This window comes from Lichenostomus cassidix, chromosome 4 (assembly GCF_008360975.1).
Source record: "Lichenostomus cassidix isolate B80296 chromosome 4, HeHo_3.0, whole genome shotgun sequence".
Classification (NCBI taxonomy): domain Eukaryota; kingdom Metazoa; phylum Chordata; class Aves; order Passeriformes; family Meliphagidae; genus Lichenostomus; species Lichenostomus cassidix.
Window position 1 is genome coordinate 54,990,555 of NC_139484.1, and position 20,795 is coordinate 55,011,349.

The 20,795-nt window shown below is 35.2% G+C and overlaps 1 protein-coding gene across 5 annotated transcripts in view; it reads right to left on the reverse strand.

Annotated features, from left to right (window-relative positions):
• Positions 1-20,795, reverse strand: part of SLIT2 (slit guidance ligand 2) — a 260,071-nt gene that overhangs the window by 62,424 nt on the left and 176,852 nt on the right. For all 5 annotated transcript variants that reach the window (XM_085059254.1, XM_085059253.1, XM_085059256.1 and 2 more), the window contains exons 10-15: positions 10,911-10,982; positions 10,223-10,294; positions 9,619-9,690; positions 7,580-7,723; positions 7,286-7,449; positions 2,827-2,977 (exon numbers count right to left, since the gene is read on the reverse strand). In XM_085059254.1, the coding sequence (XP_084915380.1) occupies positions 2,827-2,977; positions 7,286-7,449; positions 7,580-7,723; positions 9,619-9,690; positions 10,223-10,294; positions 10,911-10,982 (675 nt within the window). The remainder of the gene's footprint in view (positions 1-2,826; positions 2,978-7,285; positions 7,450-7,579; positions 7,724-9,618; positions 9,691-10,222; positions 10,295-10,910; positions 10,983-20,795) is intronic.

The window sequence follows — 20,795 nt, forward strand, 5'->3', positions numbered from 1 at the left end:
CTTGTACTTCCAGTGCTAAATAGTTCTATCTGATTTCATATGTAGAATTTTAATCTTTACTTAAATTGTATTTATTTTATTTCAATTAGCCCACACACAATGGAATCAAAATTATTACAGATGACTGGAAACAACAATGACAGTGCATCAAAGACCAGGAATAACTGGAGTAAACAGGAAAAAGAGCTGTAACTTTTGCATCAGTGAGGCAAATACCATAAGAGTGTACTTGGCTAGAGCAAATGGATTTATAACAGAAGTAACAAAAATTAAGTAATTTTTCTATCCTCTCTAGAATATTTGCAAGACTGTTGAAATTTTTATTACATCAAATGACTTGAAGAACAAGGCTATCAACAAGAACGTTGAATAATGACCTTTTTCCGGTTTAACACCATCAAACTTGGATAGAGTGCTATAAAGAAAAGGGTTCTTTAATGGCAAAAAATATAAAGGAAGCAATGATGGAAACTGAAGAGAGATAGATTCTATCTGAAACTAAAAGTTCCCACGTAAAAATAATTTAACAGAATTAAAATTATTAACTTCTGCAACAATCTCAGGGGAATGGTGGATTTTTTAATCCACTAACATCTTCAAACAAGACTAGATATTTTCTGAAAGAAGTGCTTTTACCAAACATTTAGTCAAAAAAATTTTGTTGACTGAAATTTGAGTGTTTAGCATATACAGTAGATGAGGCTTGATTATTTAATTGTTCCTTCTGAATTTAACGGGTAGGAACCATAATTAAAGAAAGAAAACACCTGACAGTTTATCTTCCACATGTAAATAAATGAATATGAAAAACAACAGTTAAAATGCTAAATTAAGATTATTATTTCTTCAGAGAAGAGACAATTAAACATGATTCCTCCTAAAAACCATGGCAATGCATGTTTATCACATCAACAACTCCATTTCTCATCTCTTGTTTCAGTAACTATCATTTATACAACCACTACTTTATGATCTCCTCCAACACTTTAACCTGTTACCTATTCCATCAGCTTTATTCTTAAATTAAAGCAATTTTATCTCAAAATATCAGATAACATAAAATGTATTTCACAACTGAAATCTATCTCCCTTCACCCAAGACAGTATCAATCTTTTTTCTCTGATTGTAATTTTCAGATTTGCAATAAGAACATGTGGTTTAAAGTCAGCAAGACACCACATTCAACACAGCCACGTGCTCACTCCCCCACCATCAGGATCAAGGAGAGAACCAGAAGGGTAGAAGCTGGAAAAATCATAGGTAAAGAGCATTTAATAGGAAGAGAAAAAGCCATGCACACAAGCAAAAGAAAACAAGAAATTAATTCACTGCTCCCCATGGGCAGGCAGGGGTTCAGCCATCCCCAGGAGACCAGGGCACCTTCACATGTAACAGTGACTTGGAATGACGAACACCATCTCTCCAAATGCCCCACCATTCCTCCTTCTTCCCCCAATTTATATACTGACCATGATGTCACATGGTCTGAAATATCCCTTTGGTCAGTTTGGGTCATCTGTCCTGGCTGCCTCTCCTCCCAGCCTCCCATGAACACCCAACTTCCTTGCCAGCATGGCAGTAAAAAAAGCAGCAAAAGCCTTAGCTCTGTGTAAGCACTTCTGAGCAATAACAAAAACATCTCTATATTATCAACCCTGTGTTCAGCAGAATTCCAAATCTCAGACCCATACTATCCAGTGTGAAGAAAATTAACTCTACTCCAGCCAAAACCAGCACAGAACATCACTGAGTCCAACTCCTTCTCCCAGCTTAAAGACAGGCAAAAGTCTCCATCCGTGTTTTAAAAATATTTCAGTTTTAAATCCCATTTCCTGTCCAGGTATTCAAATACTTAACAATAGTCTCATTATTTCATACCTCATTGCCATACTGTTGCTTTGATGCCAGCTGTAGACTGCTCTTTTAACAGATGTGCCGTCCTGTGGCTCATCTCACCCCTGTGGGTGACAACTTGATCACAACACTCTTGTCTCCACATCTCTTTACTGCTTTACTATGTCAAATCAAAGTCTCTTTCTTTTGTCCCTCAACATTTTGCCTTTTTCTCTAAACTGAATCTCCTAGGAAAACCAGCTATTTCCTTCTGCCTTTGCTCTGCAATGACAGCCACTTTCATCTACCTTTCTGCCAATCCTTCAACCACCCCTGCATTCCTTTTTATACTATTCTTTGCACATGGGGAAACCTTGTAAAGCTGTCTGAATTTTATCTTTCACTCCCTCCTTGAAGACCACTTCAGTTGTAATGCCTACAAATCATTCCCATATGGCATTTATTAAGCAAGTAATAACCTCTGAGTTCTTCTCTGCCCATTTCTATTCATTATATTATTATCTCATCTTCTTAACCCAACTCTGTCCTGTTTGTCTGCTTTATCTTCCACTGGTGTCCTGCCCGACAAATGTAATGTGTGCTTTGCATAAGAAGAATCAGCTCTGTCTGTTTAAATATCTAGATAGCACTTTTTAAGATAGATCCCTCTGGTTACTGGATGTCCTACTTTCTCCTGTAGTAAAAAGCAAATTAAACCCCACTACCTTGCAAAAAATCCAAGCAGGTTGCTCAGGTTCTGAAGAACTAGAAACATAGAATAGTTACTTTATTTATTTGTCATGGGTTTTTAAGGCTACATGGTATTGAAACAAAGCATGAATACTTTTTATGAATATTTAGTCCTTTGAAGTGCACCACAAGGTTACTTTTAAGTTTTGCCATTCAAAAGAAGTAAAGCTATGGTTTTATATTTGACAATTTTAGTTAGTTTTTCTGTAAGTAAATAATGCTTTATTATGGGTTCGACTTACAATTCTGCAGTGTATTGGGGGATGTGATCAGGAATTTTGTTGAGTTTCTGATTGGAGCAGTCTACTGTGGTTCCTTCACAGCGACATTTCTCAGGGCAAGCCAAATCTGCAAAGCAGTCTCCACTTAATTTGGATCTGTAATCTTCAGTGCCTGTAGAAGATTCAAGTCAAAACACAGATACTAAGTCAATAAAGTATAAGATTTGCTTCTTGTGAGAAGGTTGAAAAGACGTCTGCAATGCAGATAACGGGTGGGCAACTTGGGAAATGCATGATAAACTTTGTGATACTGAACAGACACAAGGGCTTCAAGAGAGGGTTAAATATAGGGACTTAAGATATGCTGGAAAAAGAAACTGAGACCAACTTCACATAGCAGGATAACATTAACTTGAGCTTTTCACAGCTGTACTTTCTGCTGATTATGTTGTCAGCCAATCTAGCCTTGTTTATAGCTAATCACACAAATGCCACTGTTTGTTTTAGAATTTGTTTTGTTTCTCTGTATCAAGAATCAATAGATCCTGAATGCCACCTTTTCTCTTTCTCTGGCTACAAATTTGTATTGTTGACTGGACTTCATTAACCTCAGTGATTTTTTTTTATAGTCCCGATACTCCACATCATCTCAACACGTAAGATTGAAAGCCCTGTTTTCAGCTTTAATTTAAAAAATGTGTGATCCTGACTTAAGCCTCAGCAGCTTGCCATGCTGTAGAAAGCTGCGTGACGTTCCATGGTGCTTGACAGAACCATGTTTTACTCATACCTCACAACCACATGGTTAGATCAAGCACAACAGAAAATCTCGCTACATTATCAAAACTGCATCCATTAGGCCAAGGATAAGAGCAAGGGAAAAGAGGAAGGGGTAGGTACAAGTCACAGAAGCATTTTAGGTTTAATACTTGCTTACATGACATGGCATTCTTATTAGTGAATGTCCAGTGCCACAGTAACAGTATCACTGTCACAGATTAAATAATAATACAATATATATATATATTAAAAAAAGAAAAAAAAAAAACACATTGAAAGTTTCCTCCACCATTTCCCAGAGTCAGTCAAAGAAAACATCCTAAACATATCAGGAGAAAACATCCAGTAAGGAACTGAGGGTGGGTGACAAAGAAAACAAAGAGAAGCCGAAAGGACCTGTGGGTTCTTCTTGGACAAAGGTGAAAAGACTGAGACTAGTAGAAGGTGCATCAGGGCTGGGAAGTACACTGTGATTTAGCTCAGACACTGAACTTTACTTACAGCCAAAATGGTGAACTCCTGCAAAAGTAAAGATAGCCAAGAAGGAAAGAAAGACAGAGTAATCCCAATTAAGACAAAAACATGAACTAAACTCTCATGTTCTCTACTTAACTTTAGTTTGGTTAGAAGATGGTGCTAGGGCCATTGTCTTCAGGAGAGAGAAAGAATAATTCATCTCAAGTGGCATTTAAAAATGAAAACTGGGGTTTTCTACAGATTGCATATAGGATGATGATCATGCCGCCCATGAATTATTCTTCACTATTTTGAATGTGTTCTTTAAAGGCTGCTCCCTTAACATATATAAGAGTTACAGAATATTCTGAGCTGGAAAAGACCCTCAAGGATCATCAAGTCCAATATACATGCTATGCCACTTAAATCCTCAATAAACCAAATAAATATAGGAGAAACAGATTGCTCACTGGAGGGAAAAAAACCCCAACACTCATTACATACTGTGTTATCTAGAACTTGTAAATGTCTTAGTAAAAGATATGATAAAACTACTATAGAGTATTTCTATGAGGTAGCATATAAATGATATTTTTTCAAATAAATGATTTAATACTTTCAAACCTTAAGTCTTCCAATTTACTATAATGAAAATTTTCTAAGACTTCATAGTGTCTGCAGAGCAACATCTCCAAACAACATATTTAAAACAAATATTAAAAATATTTAAGTGTTTAAAAAATGCTAAGATTATTTTATAGTATCCACTTAAGCATAAAGAAGTGTTTTTAGCACTTTTAAACACTCAATAAACAAGTCTAAAAATATGGTTCTTTTCCTCCTGCATCCAGAGTACATCACTGTAAGCATTTTAAACAATTAAAATATTCAGGGACAATGCCTTCAACAACTAAAATACTTTTAGCTAGCATCTCCCTGATAACCTGATAGAAAGAGAAAGCACAGAACCTGTATTTCAAGAAGCATGTATATAACACTTTTTGTTTAATTTCTTCATCTTTTTTTCTTCCCCCACCCCCAGAATAGCATTTTTTAAAGGGTATGTAAACAAGTCTAAACTGCATGTGTGGTCATATTGTAACCAGGCTGTGAAGACATTTGCTGGCAAAAAAACACTTCTAAGTCAGAGGCAAAAGTTGTGCTGGCAAGGTTGAGTAGAAGTCACTCTGTGGCAGGAATACAGCTGTTCTACACATTAAGGAACTGAGTGGTACTACAGGTCTGTGAAATTGAATCCCCCTGTTTTATGCTGCTTTAAAACACATTTTCCTGGATGCCAGTGCTGACAAATTTTTGCCTTGTTTTGTATTTCATTTTGTATTTTCTTCATATTCAAACCAAAATATTAGTATAAGGGCATTTAGAACCTCACAGGACTGCTGTAAATTTAAGTGTTACATTACACAGCACTTGGAGAAGAGCTGTTAAACATACCAGCTAAAGAGACAACAACTAAGATGACAGCAGAATGATGATATAGCTGTAGTACTTGAAAGAAGTGCACTGGTGTCCTAATCAATTATTGTAGATATTTTTCTAGATATTGACCTATATCAGAAAACCCTGCCTGCAAATCACATACCGTAATTCATCAGTAGATGCATTATTCCCCTGTTTATTTTATTATTTATAATCTGTTATGAATATAACGTAAGTGAACATTTTTTTCTATTAAGAAAACAGTGCAGACACTGACAAGCAAGGTAAAATAAAGAAAGATCCATATTTCAAAGAGCTAGGGCCAACATCAGTAAATCTTTTGCAAAAATATCATAGACTTATTGTAGCTTAAAGCAGTGTGTAAGCCGGTATTTCACCTCAACTCTAAAGTCGTATTTTCTTTAATGGAAAGTATTTCTGATTCACTGTATGCATGTGACCACAGAATGCCTCTAATTAAGAATATCAGCTTTCTTTTCCACTGTGATTTCCTAAACAAAAGGAGGGTGAGCAAGCAGTAGATGCAGCCAGCGTAGAGCATGAAAGCAAGGCAAGAAAACGTTCATTTGTAGAATGTTTGGGTTTTTAAGTTGTGCTAGCTCTTTGACGGCAGCATGGTTTCCTGTGTTTAAAAGCAGCTCAGGAGCCACATTTTAAAAACAGTAGCAGCAGAAAGGCAAGGTACAAGGTAAGTAAAAGGGTCAGTTAAAATAGGAACTAGCAGGTGCAACCTTCTAAAGAATTTAAGGATAGGTGTAATTTTGGTAGGTTGTGTGCAAATCTGTGAGACAGAAAAAGGTAAATGGAGCTGCATGCTAAGCTCTTATATTCAGAAAACAGAATTACTAGTATTCTACAAAGGAAAACTATGTTTAGCTACAGGTATTGACTAATGTTAATACACATGCATCAGTTTCCTAAAAGCTATAACAAACTTTGCTTTTGGGGGTAAAGGAAGAGAATATCTGCAGTTAGTCAATCTTACTGCAGAGCCAAACCTACCTGGAATGAAATACTGCTCTTTAGCTAAATAAAGAGAAAAAAAAAAATAGAAGATGCACCTGAATGTCAGCAAGCAAAGAATGAGTTTTATTAGATTAAGTATGGACTGCAGTTAACTACAGATAATTTAGTGAAAAAATGTGTATTCACAATGAGAGCTGATAAACTACAAAGTGTGAATAGTCATAAATGTATCCGGAACATGGATAACAAAACAGTTTTCATCTGTTATTTGCACTTGAGACTGAATAAACTGTCAAATGTGAAATGCACCTGGAACAGCTGGATACCATATGACAAAAGTTAGGATTTAAAGAAATGTAAGTAGGAAATGGAATAAGATTAGAAAAAGAAAACAGTAAATTTCAGTATGAGTCAAGCTCCCTGTATAAAAGGAATATGTCATGTTTCCATATTTAGCTTAGAAATCTTTAGATCTTTCACATATTCCAGAGCCCTGTGGAAATTTTACAAAATGATTTATGTTGGTGATACTTGTAGTGAATAACTTTAGCATTTCATTCTGAAGTTTTATATATCACGTTTATTTTGCTAGATTTAATGCCACTCAGAAATAGTGCCAAATGTGTTAACTACAGTAATATTCCGTGATCCAACAGTCTGTGACTTCCCAGATTTCCCTCTATTCAGTCAAAGAACTAAAAAAAATTCTGCGATGTTTAATAATTCCGTAGAGAGACAGCTGCCTTCATTAGAACTTCTATAACCACAAATTTTGTTGCCAATAAAGGAAAAATAGCAGCTGAACTAAGAAAATTACCTGAGCAGCGGAATTTCTTGCTTTTGATCTGGCCGATCCTTTTGTTTGCCAGCCGGCGGGGGCTGGTGCAACGGGCACCACTGGTCTCAATGGGGTTTGTGTGCAGATAATCCGCCAGCCACTTCAGATGGCAGTCACAGATAAATGGGTTCTGAGCCAAATGCCTTTCATGGAGGGAAAAAGCCAATAATATCACACATTATTTCCCTTTGGTCTCCGCAGTACCCAGTGCTTTTACTGCATTGTAGAATATGAAGTCATACTTGAGAAATCCATAAGCCAGAACATACGTACAAGGTCTGAATTGCTCGTAGGGGTGAGAAGGTGCCTTTGGCAATGGTCTGAAGCTTGTTGTCATACAAAGAGAGAAGATTCAAGTTGTGCAGATCTTGAAATGCATCAACTCGCAGACAATTGATCTTGTTGGCATTCAGTAATCTGTTTAATGGAAAACAATAACAAAATTGAAAGAAATCTCCATGCCACAGATTCCAAAATGCCACATACTCCAAAAATTCACCATTTTTCACAGACAATTCTTTGTGCACCTTTGCAACCAGAACAAGAGATGTAGTAACAAATAAAAATTGACAGTGACATAAGGGATTTCAGTGAATTGAAGTATCTTATTTAGGTGATACATATTCCTACATCTTTGAACTTTGGAGCTGAAATATGTACATTTATTTAGCTAAAATCACATTTCTTGTATGCGCTTGTAGGTGGAATGTCTGTGTGGTATTTGTGCATTGTGCATTGTGGCATTGTGCAAAGAAACAAGCCTAAAAAATCAAGTATATTCAAGGAAAACTAGTTTCTTTTGCCAAATAAATAAACAAACAAAAAAAGAACTGAACACTGTGTTCATTAGCTGGAAGAGATGTGCAGTGGCACTTTTAATTATATGTTACTAATCAGCATGCTGCCACACTAACAGACTTGTAGTAAAAACTGGTGGCATGGAATATATCCAAATCTGTCTTGGATCCTTTTTCCTCTGCATCTTCAAAGGGAACCTTTTCTTCTCTGTTCCTCCCAGACTTTTAGCGTTAAAACAAACAAGCCAATCTAAACCAACTCCTTTTGAAGAGTCAAAAAAAAAAAAAGTAATTCCATTAAATGCATTTTTATAACCAAATTTTTTTTTACTTCTTTCTATTTTGAGCCATAAATTGAATGAAATGGTGGATTTGAAACCTAATGCACTGATAAAAAGTTTTAATTTACTTAGACCTAAATGCACTATCTATGCAATACATATTAATATATGGACTTTTTTTTTTTTTAATACAGAATTGAGGGTTTGGAAAGGTCTCTTACCTTAGTTTATTTTTTTTTCTAAACCAGGTCTGAAATATGTTTTATTTATAAAACATCTTTAAAAGAAAACAAGAAAGCATACCCTGCCCACTACATTATTTTTGTGACTAAAATAAATCAAAAGCAAACCTCTAGGTGGTGCTAGAACTTGCATTTTCTTTGTATATATTTACTCTTTTGCCATCTTCAATTAGTTGATAATAATAGACATTTTGCTAACCACTTCTTGCTGAAATCTGGACATCAGATAATTCTAAACATGTGTGAAGAAATTTTAAATTCTTTAAGAAGACTCTAACTCAACAAGTCAGTTATTCTGGGACAAGTTCTTTCAAAACTATCACTGTTGTTTTATGGTCTAGTTAACATTTCTTTTACACAGTACACCTACTGCACAGCCTCTTCTGCTAAATATTGACAATATTTAATAAACACCACCATGATATTCTTTATTGCAGTATAAAATGCAAAGAGCAATGGTTTAAAAGGTGACAATTTCCAAAGTGTTAAACAAAATAGCAGCTGGAGTTCATAGTCAAAGAACTGAGCAGAGTATCTGAAATCATTAAAAGTCATCAATAAAACTGTGGTACAATACTGTTCTTTCATGGGTACAAGCAGAAATGCAATTGCATAGCATTTCCACTATATGTTTTCTCATTATAAAACACACAAATATTCCTTCTATGGCTCCCACACAACTTTATATATGTTACTTGCCATTTAGAGGGTATCATATCTGTATGTGTTTTATCCTTAAAAATTCCACACAGGAGAATAACTTCATTTTAATCACTTTAGTCTGAGCCATTAACTGATATGATCACATTTGTGGATGAATGGCAAGCTGGCCTACAACAGTCTTGACTCTTTCGTCTTTAGCCTAATTTGGTTTTACTGTACTTTGATCTTACATATGGGATTTCCTGCCAGTTCTTCTTCTGGCATAAATCTCTCATCGTGTTTACCCTTCTGAATGATCTCAAAGAAGAATAAATAAAAAAAATACTCACAGCAATTGCAGAGAAAAGAGTCCCTCAAACAGGCCCTTTGGAAGTTCTGTGATTTTATTGCCATACAGGACTCTGTACCAGGAAATAAAGCAAACAAAGCTACCATTATGAAAGGCATATGCTATGGTATTTGGACTTCAAAAATAGAGAAACTCCCATTTTCCTGAAAGGAATTTAATAACAATCACTTGATACTTGCAATATCCTTGTGGTCGTGTGAGGCAGCAGGATCACACGTTTTCTACCACAAAAGGTGTGCAGCCCAAAGAGCTCTCAGCAGAATCAGCACCTCACTGATTTCTGGCTTACCAAGGGACCTTGCTAAGTGGATTTGCTGTTTGAAAGAACAACTAACTGGGGAATAAAAGACACATTTGGTTTTGTTCTCTTTGCCGTGAACATATTTATAAAAAAACCCCATACATTATTAGTGTCCAGCTGTGAAAGAATATTCAATTATCACTCTCATTCTGAAAAGGTTATTAGAACTTTTAGAACTGATTGAATTTATAGCAAAATTTGGTCGGGAGCCAAAAGGTTAAAATAACTTCACTATAAGAATATGATCAATTTGCTTCTCTTTACAGGTCAAACAGATACCTACAGTGAATTGAGTGAACGTAAGCCCTGGAAAGCATCTGGAGCTGCTTCAGAGATCTGGTTATTGCTCAGGTCACTGAAACAAATGAAATTAGATTCAATAAATGAAAGTATTTTCAAAATAATGAACTTTAAGATAATATGTCATCACAATTAAGCATGGATGGGAGAGAGAAATTAAAATATTTACATGAGACACTGCCAAAGAATTTTAATATAAAACCACTATAATTGCTAATACATTGAAACAAAATATATGGCTTAAAACAAACCTTTCAAATACTTGAAAAAAAACCCCAAAATATTTACTTTTGCTAATTGCTTAAGTACATTTTTTTAAGAATTCTCTGCTTGCTATGACCACAGAGCTATACAGCCTGAAAAATAATCTGAAATTATCCTCATTCTCTTTTTTTTTTTTCCCTAGAATTTTCACTACAGTAACATACTGCTTCTATGCAGTACCATATGCAACAATTTCAGTATTTGGTAAAAACCCAATTATTATTAATATGACAAAGATGCTATAGGGTCTCAATAATCAGGTTGCCATATAAGTTTATCTTTTAGCAGTCAAACTTTTTAAGTGCTCACACATTAACTGCAGTTCCCCTGTACCATCCTGACTTGCTTTTTATCTTGTTCTATACATATATATATCTGAAAATAAATGGAAGTTATTGGGTACGTACATTCTTCGAAGCTTTTTATAGGGGGAGAAAGCTCCAGGAGGAATGACCTTGATTGAATTTTGTTCTAACCGTCTGCAAAAAAAAGCAACAACATAAAAATACAACCCCGAAGCCAAACAGGAATCTAAACCATAAAAACCCAGGAGGGATAGACTTCAACAAAGAAGGCTACTTCTTCTTTCTCTTTCAGTAAATTTTTTTTTTTCATTACCAAAAAAAAAAAAAATTAGCCAAACCTTTTAACCCAGAGAGAGTAATGTAAATCAAAACCCAATCATGACTTTATATTTAAAGAAAACTTATTTTCAGAGCATACAAGATTTTTCTAAAATTTAAGACAGAATGGTCATTAAAAATTTCAGTCTTGAATCAGTCTTAATTTATGTCCACATATAACAATTTGCATAGTAATTTTTATTTAAAAATACCTAAAGACTTCCATGAGATAATAGAAATATGCAAACCAGGGGAAAGGGCAGAGGAATGATCCTACAGAACAAATAATATATGTTGCTACCTGCAATAAGGCAAGTGCTGTATTTTTAAAGATACACATGATTTCTTTAGGTACAGTACACAAAATATTTTCTTTAAGATATAATACTAGGATTGCATAGCCACACTTCTAACTTCTTCAAACAAGTATTTTAATCTCAACTTGTGCCTAATGTTACTGTCAACACTTGCTCTGTATGCTTTGCGTACATAAGGTGTAAGAAACATAAGAAACCATTATACCAAAAAGTACTACAGGAAAAGGCAGGATTATTCAAACTACAAACCATGCTTCTTTTGTGCACAGGTATCAGCCCTAAGATTTATGTACATCAAGACACTGCCAGAAACCTATTTAATAAAATGAAACAAAAATCTGTATGTTTACTGCATTATTCTAAATTACAAGGACATTACTTCAAAATTTAAGTTGAAAGAGCCTTTTTAAATCTAGATGCAGAAATACTGGCCTATTTTTTTCCTTTTAATCTTGTCCTATTAACTGTCTTCTGTTTCACTTTTGTTCTGATTGAGACACGAGTCTCTGTGTGTGTGCAGTATAACTAATAAGGTAATATTTTGAGTAAGCTTTTCCAAAAAATATTCTTACAGAAATGGTTTCTTTTTGTAAAGTTTCTCAAGAGATCATGATACAGCTGAACTGAAGCTTTTTTCTGCCTTCATGAAGTCTCGTTCAGATAGAGATATTTACATATTTAATACTAAATACTCCGTAGTCTGATCATACTTTAACTTAGCAGAATTTGTTGTTGAATGGCTTGTGATGAATTCAATAAATAAAAACCAAAAGCTCCAGAAATTTTTCCAGACACAAAGAAATCCTCACTTCATCTCAGCTGTTTTAGTCCTTTTTAAGAATATGTTGTCACCTTGCTAGAAATTTCAGGTATATTTTAAAGACTGAAGGGAATCCCATGGCACAAGGCTAGAAGCTTTTTCCATAAAAATGATGCTACTTCATACTCTTTGCCTTGGCTGAGCCTTTTGGACTCACAAAACACAATTAGCATCAGAATGGGAGTGCTTACCAGGATATAAAGTAACAAGGTCGCTGCTCTCCTATACACTTGGCTAGATGCAGAAGGCAAACATCTGAATAAGTAAAAATTTGCTGAAGTTAAAGGCCAACAGCGAGTGAGGCCAAACCCAAGTATTTTCTGTCCTTGCATTACATTTTTAGCTTAGTTTTCCCAGAACATAAAGATTACTTTTGTTAAGCATGTACATAAACATGCTTATCATCTAGACAGTTTTCTACTCAGGTGGCGAAATCAGGGAGAGGTAAAACCTCCAAATAATGAAACAGCCACATTTTAGCAATTGGAAGGAGTTGAGAAGCCAAATTAACTCAGCCATGAAGAGCATGGTTGCCACCCATCCATTCCTGTTACACACTCTATCTGGCAGCAACCAACTGCTTAACCACCAGAGACAGCCTAACCTGACCTTAATCAGATGTGGAGCTCTGAAAATCAGCCAAAGAATATCTCGCACAGGGAAACACAAAGGCTATATGCAGAGGACTGGAAAGGAGCGGTGTGGTGAAAAGGACAGGGAAGGATTAGGCCAAAATACAGAGGAGGTCTTGGATTTCCAGAGGGAGAGACTGTGGGGAAAAATGCTTCTGCATATACGGGAAAGAGATATTGCAGTAACAACGCTCCCACATGAAGCCTTATTTATAAAAGCTGCTTATTAGTCCATGATGTAGAGATTTGTAACCTGGTGCTGGAGGGGCTCCAGTCTACATTCACATATCCTTAAACTTATAATGATCTTATCTAGGTAGGACAAGGCATGTAACTCAAGGTCTAGCATTAAATTAACAAATAATGTATTTTCCAGTTTACTCTCTTAATTAAGAATATATACTAATTCTATAAACTGAAGTACCTTACAGGATCTATGTAGGCCATTTTTCCTGAGAAGGTGGAATAGCAGATTTAATTTACTGCTGTCCAATTTGTCTGCAAATTACATGGGACCAAAACCTGAAGAAGTCCTGCTACAGCGTATTTCTGAGACCTAATTTTCTAGCAGTTCTAGCACTAATTCACTGGTGGATATGAAAATGAACTCCATGTCAACTTTAACTAACATATCTTTTTAGTGAGACATTTATAGTCTAGTAGACAGACTGTGCAGTGCTAGGATATATTTACAAGCTCTCCCGGATAAAGGATTTGTTATAGTAGGATCATCTAAGTATGTCTTTTCTTAACTCACACTGAAGTGTAGGCACTGAAACACATCACATTTTAGAAAATGAGATTAACATAAGAAAGGAAGAATATGATTATATAAATACAAAAGAAAAATCCTTTATATCCCATTTTGCCTGTAAAGAAAGTAAATCAAATACACATTTTCAAGCTTTATTATCCTCTAATTTTCTGCTTTATCTTCATAGAATCAGCTGAATTTCACAGAGTGTAAATTTGCATCCACTATTCCAGAGAAAATCTAATTAGATATATTCCAGAGCCACAAAGTACAGATAGACTAATATCTAAAAGAAATTTGCATTCTACTGATAAAACCCATAGTAATTAAAAACTCCTTTATATTAATGCCCTATATTAAGTGAAATATTTTTAATTCTGGAATAGGATGGGTTGTTGTTATCTAGTACTGAAAAAGTCAGCCATTAAGTGCTTGCAAATGACTTGGCCAGAAGTAGTGTTATATCACCAAAGAATAAAAAGCTTGTGTCAGTATTTTTCCATGAAATTTGTATTAAATTTTGTTCACAACAACTCCTTCCAAAGTCATCCCAGAAGTCATTCTTTCTTATAAATGAACATCTATGTATCATAAACAGTGCCTTGGTGGTTTCTTTTCCAAAAGTCACAGTCAATTTTAGTAGTGTATTTAATAAGCTAAGATAATGGAGGAGGACAGTTAAGTACGTTCTTCATCAAAGCTTGCATTGCCTCATGTAGAAAAAGTACTTTGCCCATCACCACACAAACACTAATTAATGCTCTTAATATCAAGCCTCCAGCTCCTTTTAGTGTTTCACTTCAAAGAAGTCCTGCATCGACACATAAGTGTTTTACTCTTTTGATGCTGCCAAACTGGTTGAAACCTTTTTTGAAGACTATTCGCTAATCTCTCCTATCTAGGAAATGTGCTGTGAACATTTCTCTTTGGAAATCTTTCCCCTCTGCTTATCACTGCAGACACTGTAATGTACAACCACTTACTATTCTAAGAAACAAAGGTGCTTCTGCAGTTGTGACTTCCAACCTAATCAAATCAAATCAAAGTAGGTCCCCAGCCAGTAGACAGATTCTTCCCACACGGTCCCCAGAGAGCCCTGTGACATGTAAATCACTTGACACTTTCCAGGAGGATGCTGTTCTCTGCTATAAGCCTGCAGCACACCATTACTGATTACTACTTCCGCACTTACAGAGACAGACAACATGCTTATTTATACTGACACTTTTAAACTAGCTTATTTTCCCACTATAAAAAGTCATTTCTGTGAATGACTGCTGCACCAGGAAAGAGGGCAGACTGGAAATGGAGAACACCCTGTTCTCTACAGAATCATTTTTACTTTAAATCATGCAGATGGGGTACAAGATAATAAGCCCTCTCAGTAGAGAATGGTAGAAAAATATACACAGAGATGTGCTTCACCTAAATGCATGTAAGGGATCAGAGATGTATAAAAAGTATTTTGTAACACTAAAATAAAGTAAAACAAATCATCTTGCTTAATAAAACATGAATTGAATATGGAGGAGCAAATTAGACATATATTTTATAATTAAACAATCAGAACATAACATCTTGATTAAGTAAATTTTGGTGATAGAATAGTGTCTTTAGCAGTTAATTAATCTATATTTTCAATTCCAGTATCTACTAATTCACAGAAAGTCTTGCGAGAAGGTTGTCAAGAAACCCCAAAAGAATTTTACTACAGAGAGAAAGTGTAAGCTGTGCAATGAGTCTGATGTATTGCACAGATGCTGATTATACATGGTAATAAAATTGACAGCTCTTCTTTGCATTTTCCCCATCTGCTTTTAAAGTAAATGGCAAAAACAGCTGTCAAAAAAACAAAAAATAGATTTCAGTGATGGGACTGAGTGCAGCTCCTGAGTCTGAAGAACTGCAATACACAGCCAACACATCTCTCATCACATGCAACATCTGCCAGGTTTTTGCTTTTTTTTTTTGTTTGTTTGTTTTTAAAATAAGGAGACAGTAATGATCTCCCTTGCTAGAGGAATCCTTGAGGCTATTAAACAAAGTACCTTTTTTCTCTCTCCACAACCGCACCTCCAGAGTGCTTAAATCCACTAAATGTCACTTCTAGCTTTAGCAGCAGAAGAATTCTGTTGAAATCTTCCACATCTAACAAAACAAAAGATGTATTTTGAATGACTACATTACTTGCATTTCTTACTTTCAGGCTCTAAGTCTGTGTATTAATAAATCTGTTTGACAGCTTCCTAAATATTTGTATATAAAGAATCACTGTCAATGTTGCCCTAAAGCCTGCCAAACTGTTAACATGCAGTCTAATTGCTCTATCAAATATTTCCTCAGGGGATTGATTTTGAATGACAGATGACTCCTTAGTCTGCTTTACATCAAGAAAGTAACAAGAATTGCCATTCTAGAGCTATTAAACAATTCATTGCATTTACTCAAAAGCAAGTCCCAAACCTGCATTTCATTACAGAGAGGGCCATCTCATGCTCTGAACTCTAGAGCATCACAAATGGTGATGGGCTTGACATTCCTCCATTGTTACAGATTCAGGTTGTAGTGGAATACACCACTTGCTAAAGAATTATTTGCTTAGTACTTTGGGTTCTGTCAGTGTGGCTCCAGTGCAATTAGCCCGATTCACCTAGAATCAAGTTAATCTCTCTAATTAGCCCATTTTTAATGACAGCTCTTATACTACCAGACCTAGTCAAGCTTCTCAGATAAGTGTCTAAAACTCACAAAAAAATAGATATAATCCTGCTACACTCTTGACTCGTCACAAGCAGGGACTTGTTCACCTGTTCTAAAAGAGCAGAAACACTACCTTGAAAATCCCCCCGTTGTGTGCAATCAAGAGTGTGACAGGAGTCTTAGCTACCTGCTAAACAATATCTGGCCTTACACCATGAATTTAACACAAAAATCAAAAAGTTTATCTGAGAATAAGTGGTTGCTTACTTTACCATGTATTTAGAAATGTAATTGACGAAGAAACATTTGAATGACGACAAAACACAAAATACTGAAAAGTCAGTATCCATAGCCTTTTTTGTAATTGCTTCACTGACATAATTTCTGAGGAAAAGTAATCAGCAGTGAAGAGCCATGTGTAAAAATAAAATCGAAGATTAACAACACCTTTGAAGTGTGGCACAGCTGTCAGAGATCTACAAGGGATTTTTCTGGAAAAGCAACATGGGCCTGCTCCAGCTTCCCTTCATGCTGTATAAAATATTCATTTATTCCATACTTGAGTTATTTTCTTTCCCTTGGCAGCATCAGACAGGTCCGTCAAGGTGCCTCTTCTACTTAACACCCACCAGACAAACCCCAGAGGTGGAATGGTGTTCATGCTGGCCAGTACCTACTTCCAGTGTCTGGAAACAGCACAGGTTTCATATGTTTCTTGTCCAGTTGTTGTGTTCTGTGTCTCTGTGTTCTCCTGACTCTTGAAATTATCCTGTCGTCTGAATTTAATTAGTTTTTAAGATAGGACACAAGGGTATGAAGAAAGCCAAAGATGTGAACAATGGCAGCATAGAACACATGCTAATAAAGAACAGATTAGATGTTATATGTACAAAAACATCTGATAACTCAAATGAAAAAGCTGGGGTTTTTTTGGTTTTGTAAAAAGCATAAAGCCACATGATTTACAGTAATTTTCAGATTAGGAAGATATTTGAGTAAGAGCATGACAAATCATTTCTCTTGTGTGTGTTAAGCAGACAGGATTAGATATCAAATTAGCAAAATCATATGTTTTTAAAGCAGTCAAATAGAATATGGTTTAATTTTTGCCTGAGAAATATTAAGGTAGGAATGCCAAAGATAAGTTAAAAGTAATTCAGTGAAATCTGCATTGGTAAATTAAATCTATTAAACTGAAGAAGTTAGTACCTGAACAGATTTCTTTACCTCATTCTAATTTGTTTCACATTTACTCAGGACACTGCTTTATGAATAATTCATTTTTTGGTATTTACATGTAGTTATTGTGTGTTTACATGCATGTATCATATGAAAGATGTTTAGATTTTAGCAAATTTCTAGATTTTGATTAAGCACACAAACCAGATATTTTATGTTGCAACAGCCATAAACACTGCTTTAACTAAGAAATAATGACCTTCCCAAGATCAAAGCAAAGCACAGCAAGAGAACTGTATCATTGATGCACAAATGAACATTCTAAACAGAGGTCAGGGAGTGGCAAATCATAAAACCTTTCTAGTATAATTATAATATAGTATTAGATTTATTTTCAAAGTTAATGGCCATATTTGCAATATTTAACCAACTAAACAGGGCCAGGGACACTTTTAAAATTAGGTGCTGCAGAGCATGGAAAATTTTAATCACAGTGTACACTGATACTAAAATTTTAGTTTCATGTCAGCTATTTTGCAGCAGAATTTCCATTTCATTAGGAATATTTTTGGTCCTCCTCCATATGTAAAGCCACACTCTTATGAATTCTTTTGACTGATCTTAAAAACATCAGTCTTAGAAACCTTTGGGAAGGAAAGAAGATAAGAGAAGGTTTGAGGATAAGGACACATGAAGTACAGTCAAAGAGAAGCATATATAAGAAAAGTTAATTTTAATATCAGGAAACTATATGAAGTTGCTCAAAAGTTTGGAGTGTTAGAATAAGAGCTGAGGAAATAGCAGCCAGACCATATGAACTTATGAAGGGCCATTTAGTTACTTATGTATCTTTTAATGTACTTTATTTTAATCCAGCAATTTCTGAAAATTCAAAACTTGACAGTGTTCTGGCTTCCTACTGCCAAAAGTATGTATCCGTAATCATAAGCAAATGAATATTCTAACAATTAATTATGAATCCATAAGTAAACATCATCTTTGCACTTGACACATTTGTTTTGTTAGGAGAGCAATTAAGAAAAGATTTTGATAGAACAGACAAGTTTCAAAAAGGGCTACAAGTATAATCAAATTGTTTTGAAACATTTTATAATGAGATTTATCTATTTATCGGAGAGATTTATCTATTTCAGGTAACATCAGAAGCTTAACATACATTTTCTCAAAAGTAGAAGACACAGTTATAGAGGGTTCTTGCAAACTACTAAATAGCAATTCATTGTAAAGACCAATGTCTCCATAAATAAATATATATATATACAACTTGAAAAAACCCTTCCAGAACTTCACTGGATGTGCAAGACTTCTGGCTGATGGCTTAACTGTTTAAGAGGTAGATCACATATATGAACTGACATTCTAAGTCCTAAGAAGACTGTTGTTTTGATTTAAACTAAAAAGCAAACATAAACATAACACTGAAACCCAATCATCAGTTTAATGTCTTGTAACTTATTGCATCCTCTCCACAGCATTCCTCACTCCTTTCAAGCTGCAAAGATGCAGGGTTTGCTCTCATTCCTGTCCTGCTACGTAGATAGCCAAATCATGCTTTGAGCTGTTAAAAATAGAGAAAGCTGCCTTATCTCTGACGTTTCAGAGTTTTCCTGCTATGAGAGTCTTTAAATTGTCTTCAATAAACATGCCCAAACCCCCTCCAGGTGACTTTTCTCTGTAAAGGGTCATCCTTAGAAATAACTTTGCATCTTAATGTAAGAGTCTCTCTGTTCAATTGCTACTTATTTAAGGCTGTACTTTGGGCTTTTAGCTAAGGATTAAAAGACAACAGAAATGGTGAAACTGTACATATGCCAAGCTTCATTGGAAAAGATACAGAGACAGAGCTCCCAGTACTCAAATAAAATTCCTCATGTATGCAAAGCACTTCCCCAGTGTCTGCAGCATGATCAGATCACTTTATCTTGGTTAAGGCCCTCTGTCAAAATCAGTTCTGTCAGATCTCATTTCCTTTCCCCTCTTTTCCTCTTTTTTTTCTTCTTTCTCTCCTTTCACTTCCTTTTTTCCCCCTTCTCCTTTAATATTATCTGAGTGTTACTGTGAGAAGCAATCTCAGGAGCTTTTAATCCTGTTTAATTTCAAACACAGTTCACAGAGATGTAGTTGAGTGCTTGGCATAACACGCAATCATTAATCAACAGACTTACGAAAACAAAGTATAAGGAAGAATGAGATGGAGGAAAAAGAAAACATGAAGAAAAGTAGCCAGAAATCAGGATGGTAAAATGAGAGACATGACTGAGGAAAAAATTAGGAAATTCATGGAAAATGTAAATAATGTTGTCATGAAACAACCATACAGTTTCTACTTTTGGCATTCAAACATTACAAAGCTCCATTCACACGAAGAAAACAACCCACTTTATCCCGAAGGCCATAGTAGTAAGAAGTCAGGGGCTTTTCAGTACACTGGATTATAAAGGTGAACTGTAAAATTCCTGACTCCTACATATTTTTTTTCATTTCACATATTATGTGGTTGGGGTCTTTTTCTGCGTGTTACAAAGACTAGAATTATTTATACAACTGTTCCTTAGTTAACAGTGGCAACCCTCAAGTCATCTTTCTCTCCAGCAAACCTTCCTACTCCCCAAGATGCCACTGTAGTGACTGCTATCCTTCTGGGGGAAAAAGAACAAGGAAAAAAAAGAAGTAAATTTAATAAAGTCCTTCATTTGACTTTTTTTTTTTTAATACATAGAGAAAAGTGAAGGAACAAACAATCTAATGCCATGCTCTTTTCACTTAAATAATAATTTCTACAAATTTATGGTCATCAGAGCATGTACTCCTTCTTTCCCCCCCCCCTTTAGAATCACTTATTGCACTTCTATTTATTTTCATTTATGCATAAAATAACAGTAAGGGAAGAAGTTTTAGAATCACTTTGACAGGTTCAAGCCGCGGAAGAGAAAAGAAAATCAGAAGAATGTAAGAGCAGCATTTTCACAAAGATAGGTCTAGTACATTAATGGTTTTTTGGCCTCTTTTGAAATAAGGGCCTGTCACACTATTCTGAGATAAGGTACCACTACAATTAATAGAATTGCTGCTGGGCTGCTATTTGTAGGGTTTCTCATAGTCTGTTTGAACACGTGCCAAAAAAAGGTCTCTATTCTAAGGGAACCAGAATTATTTCTGCCGATCATTCAAAGAACTTTCAGAAGGTGAATCCTGAAATTAGACCAAGTGAAAAGAGATTAACAGTGATGAAAAACTAAAATGTGG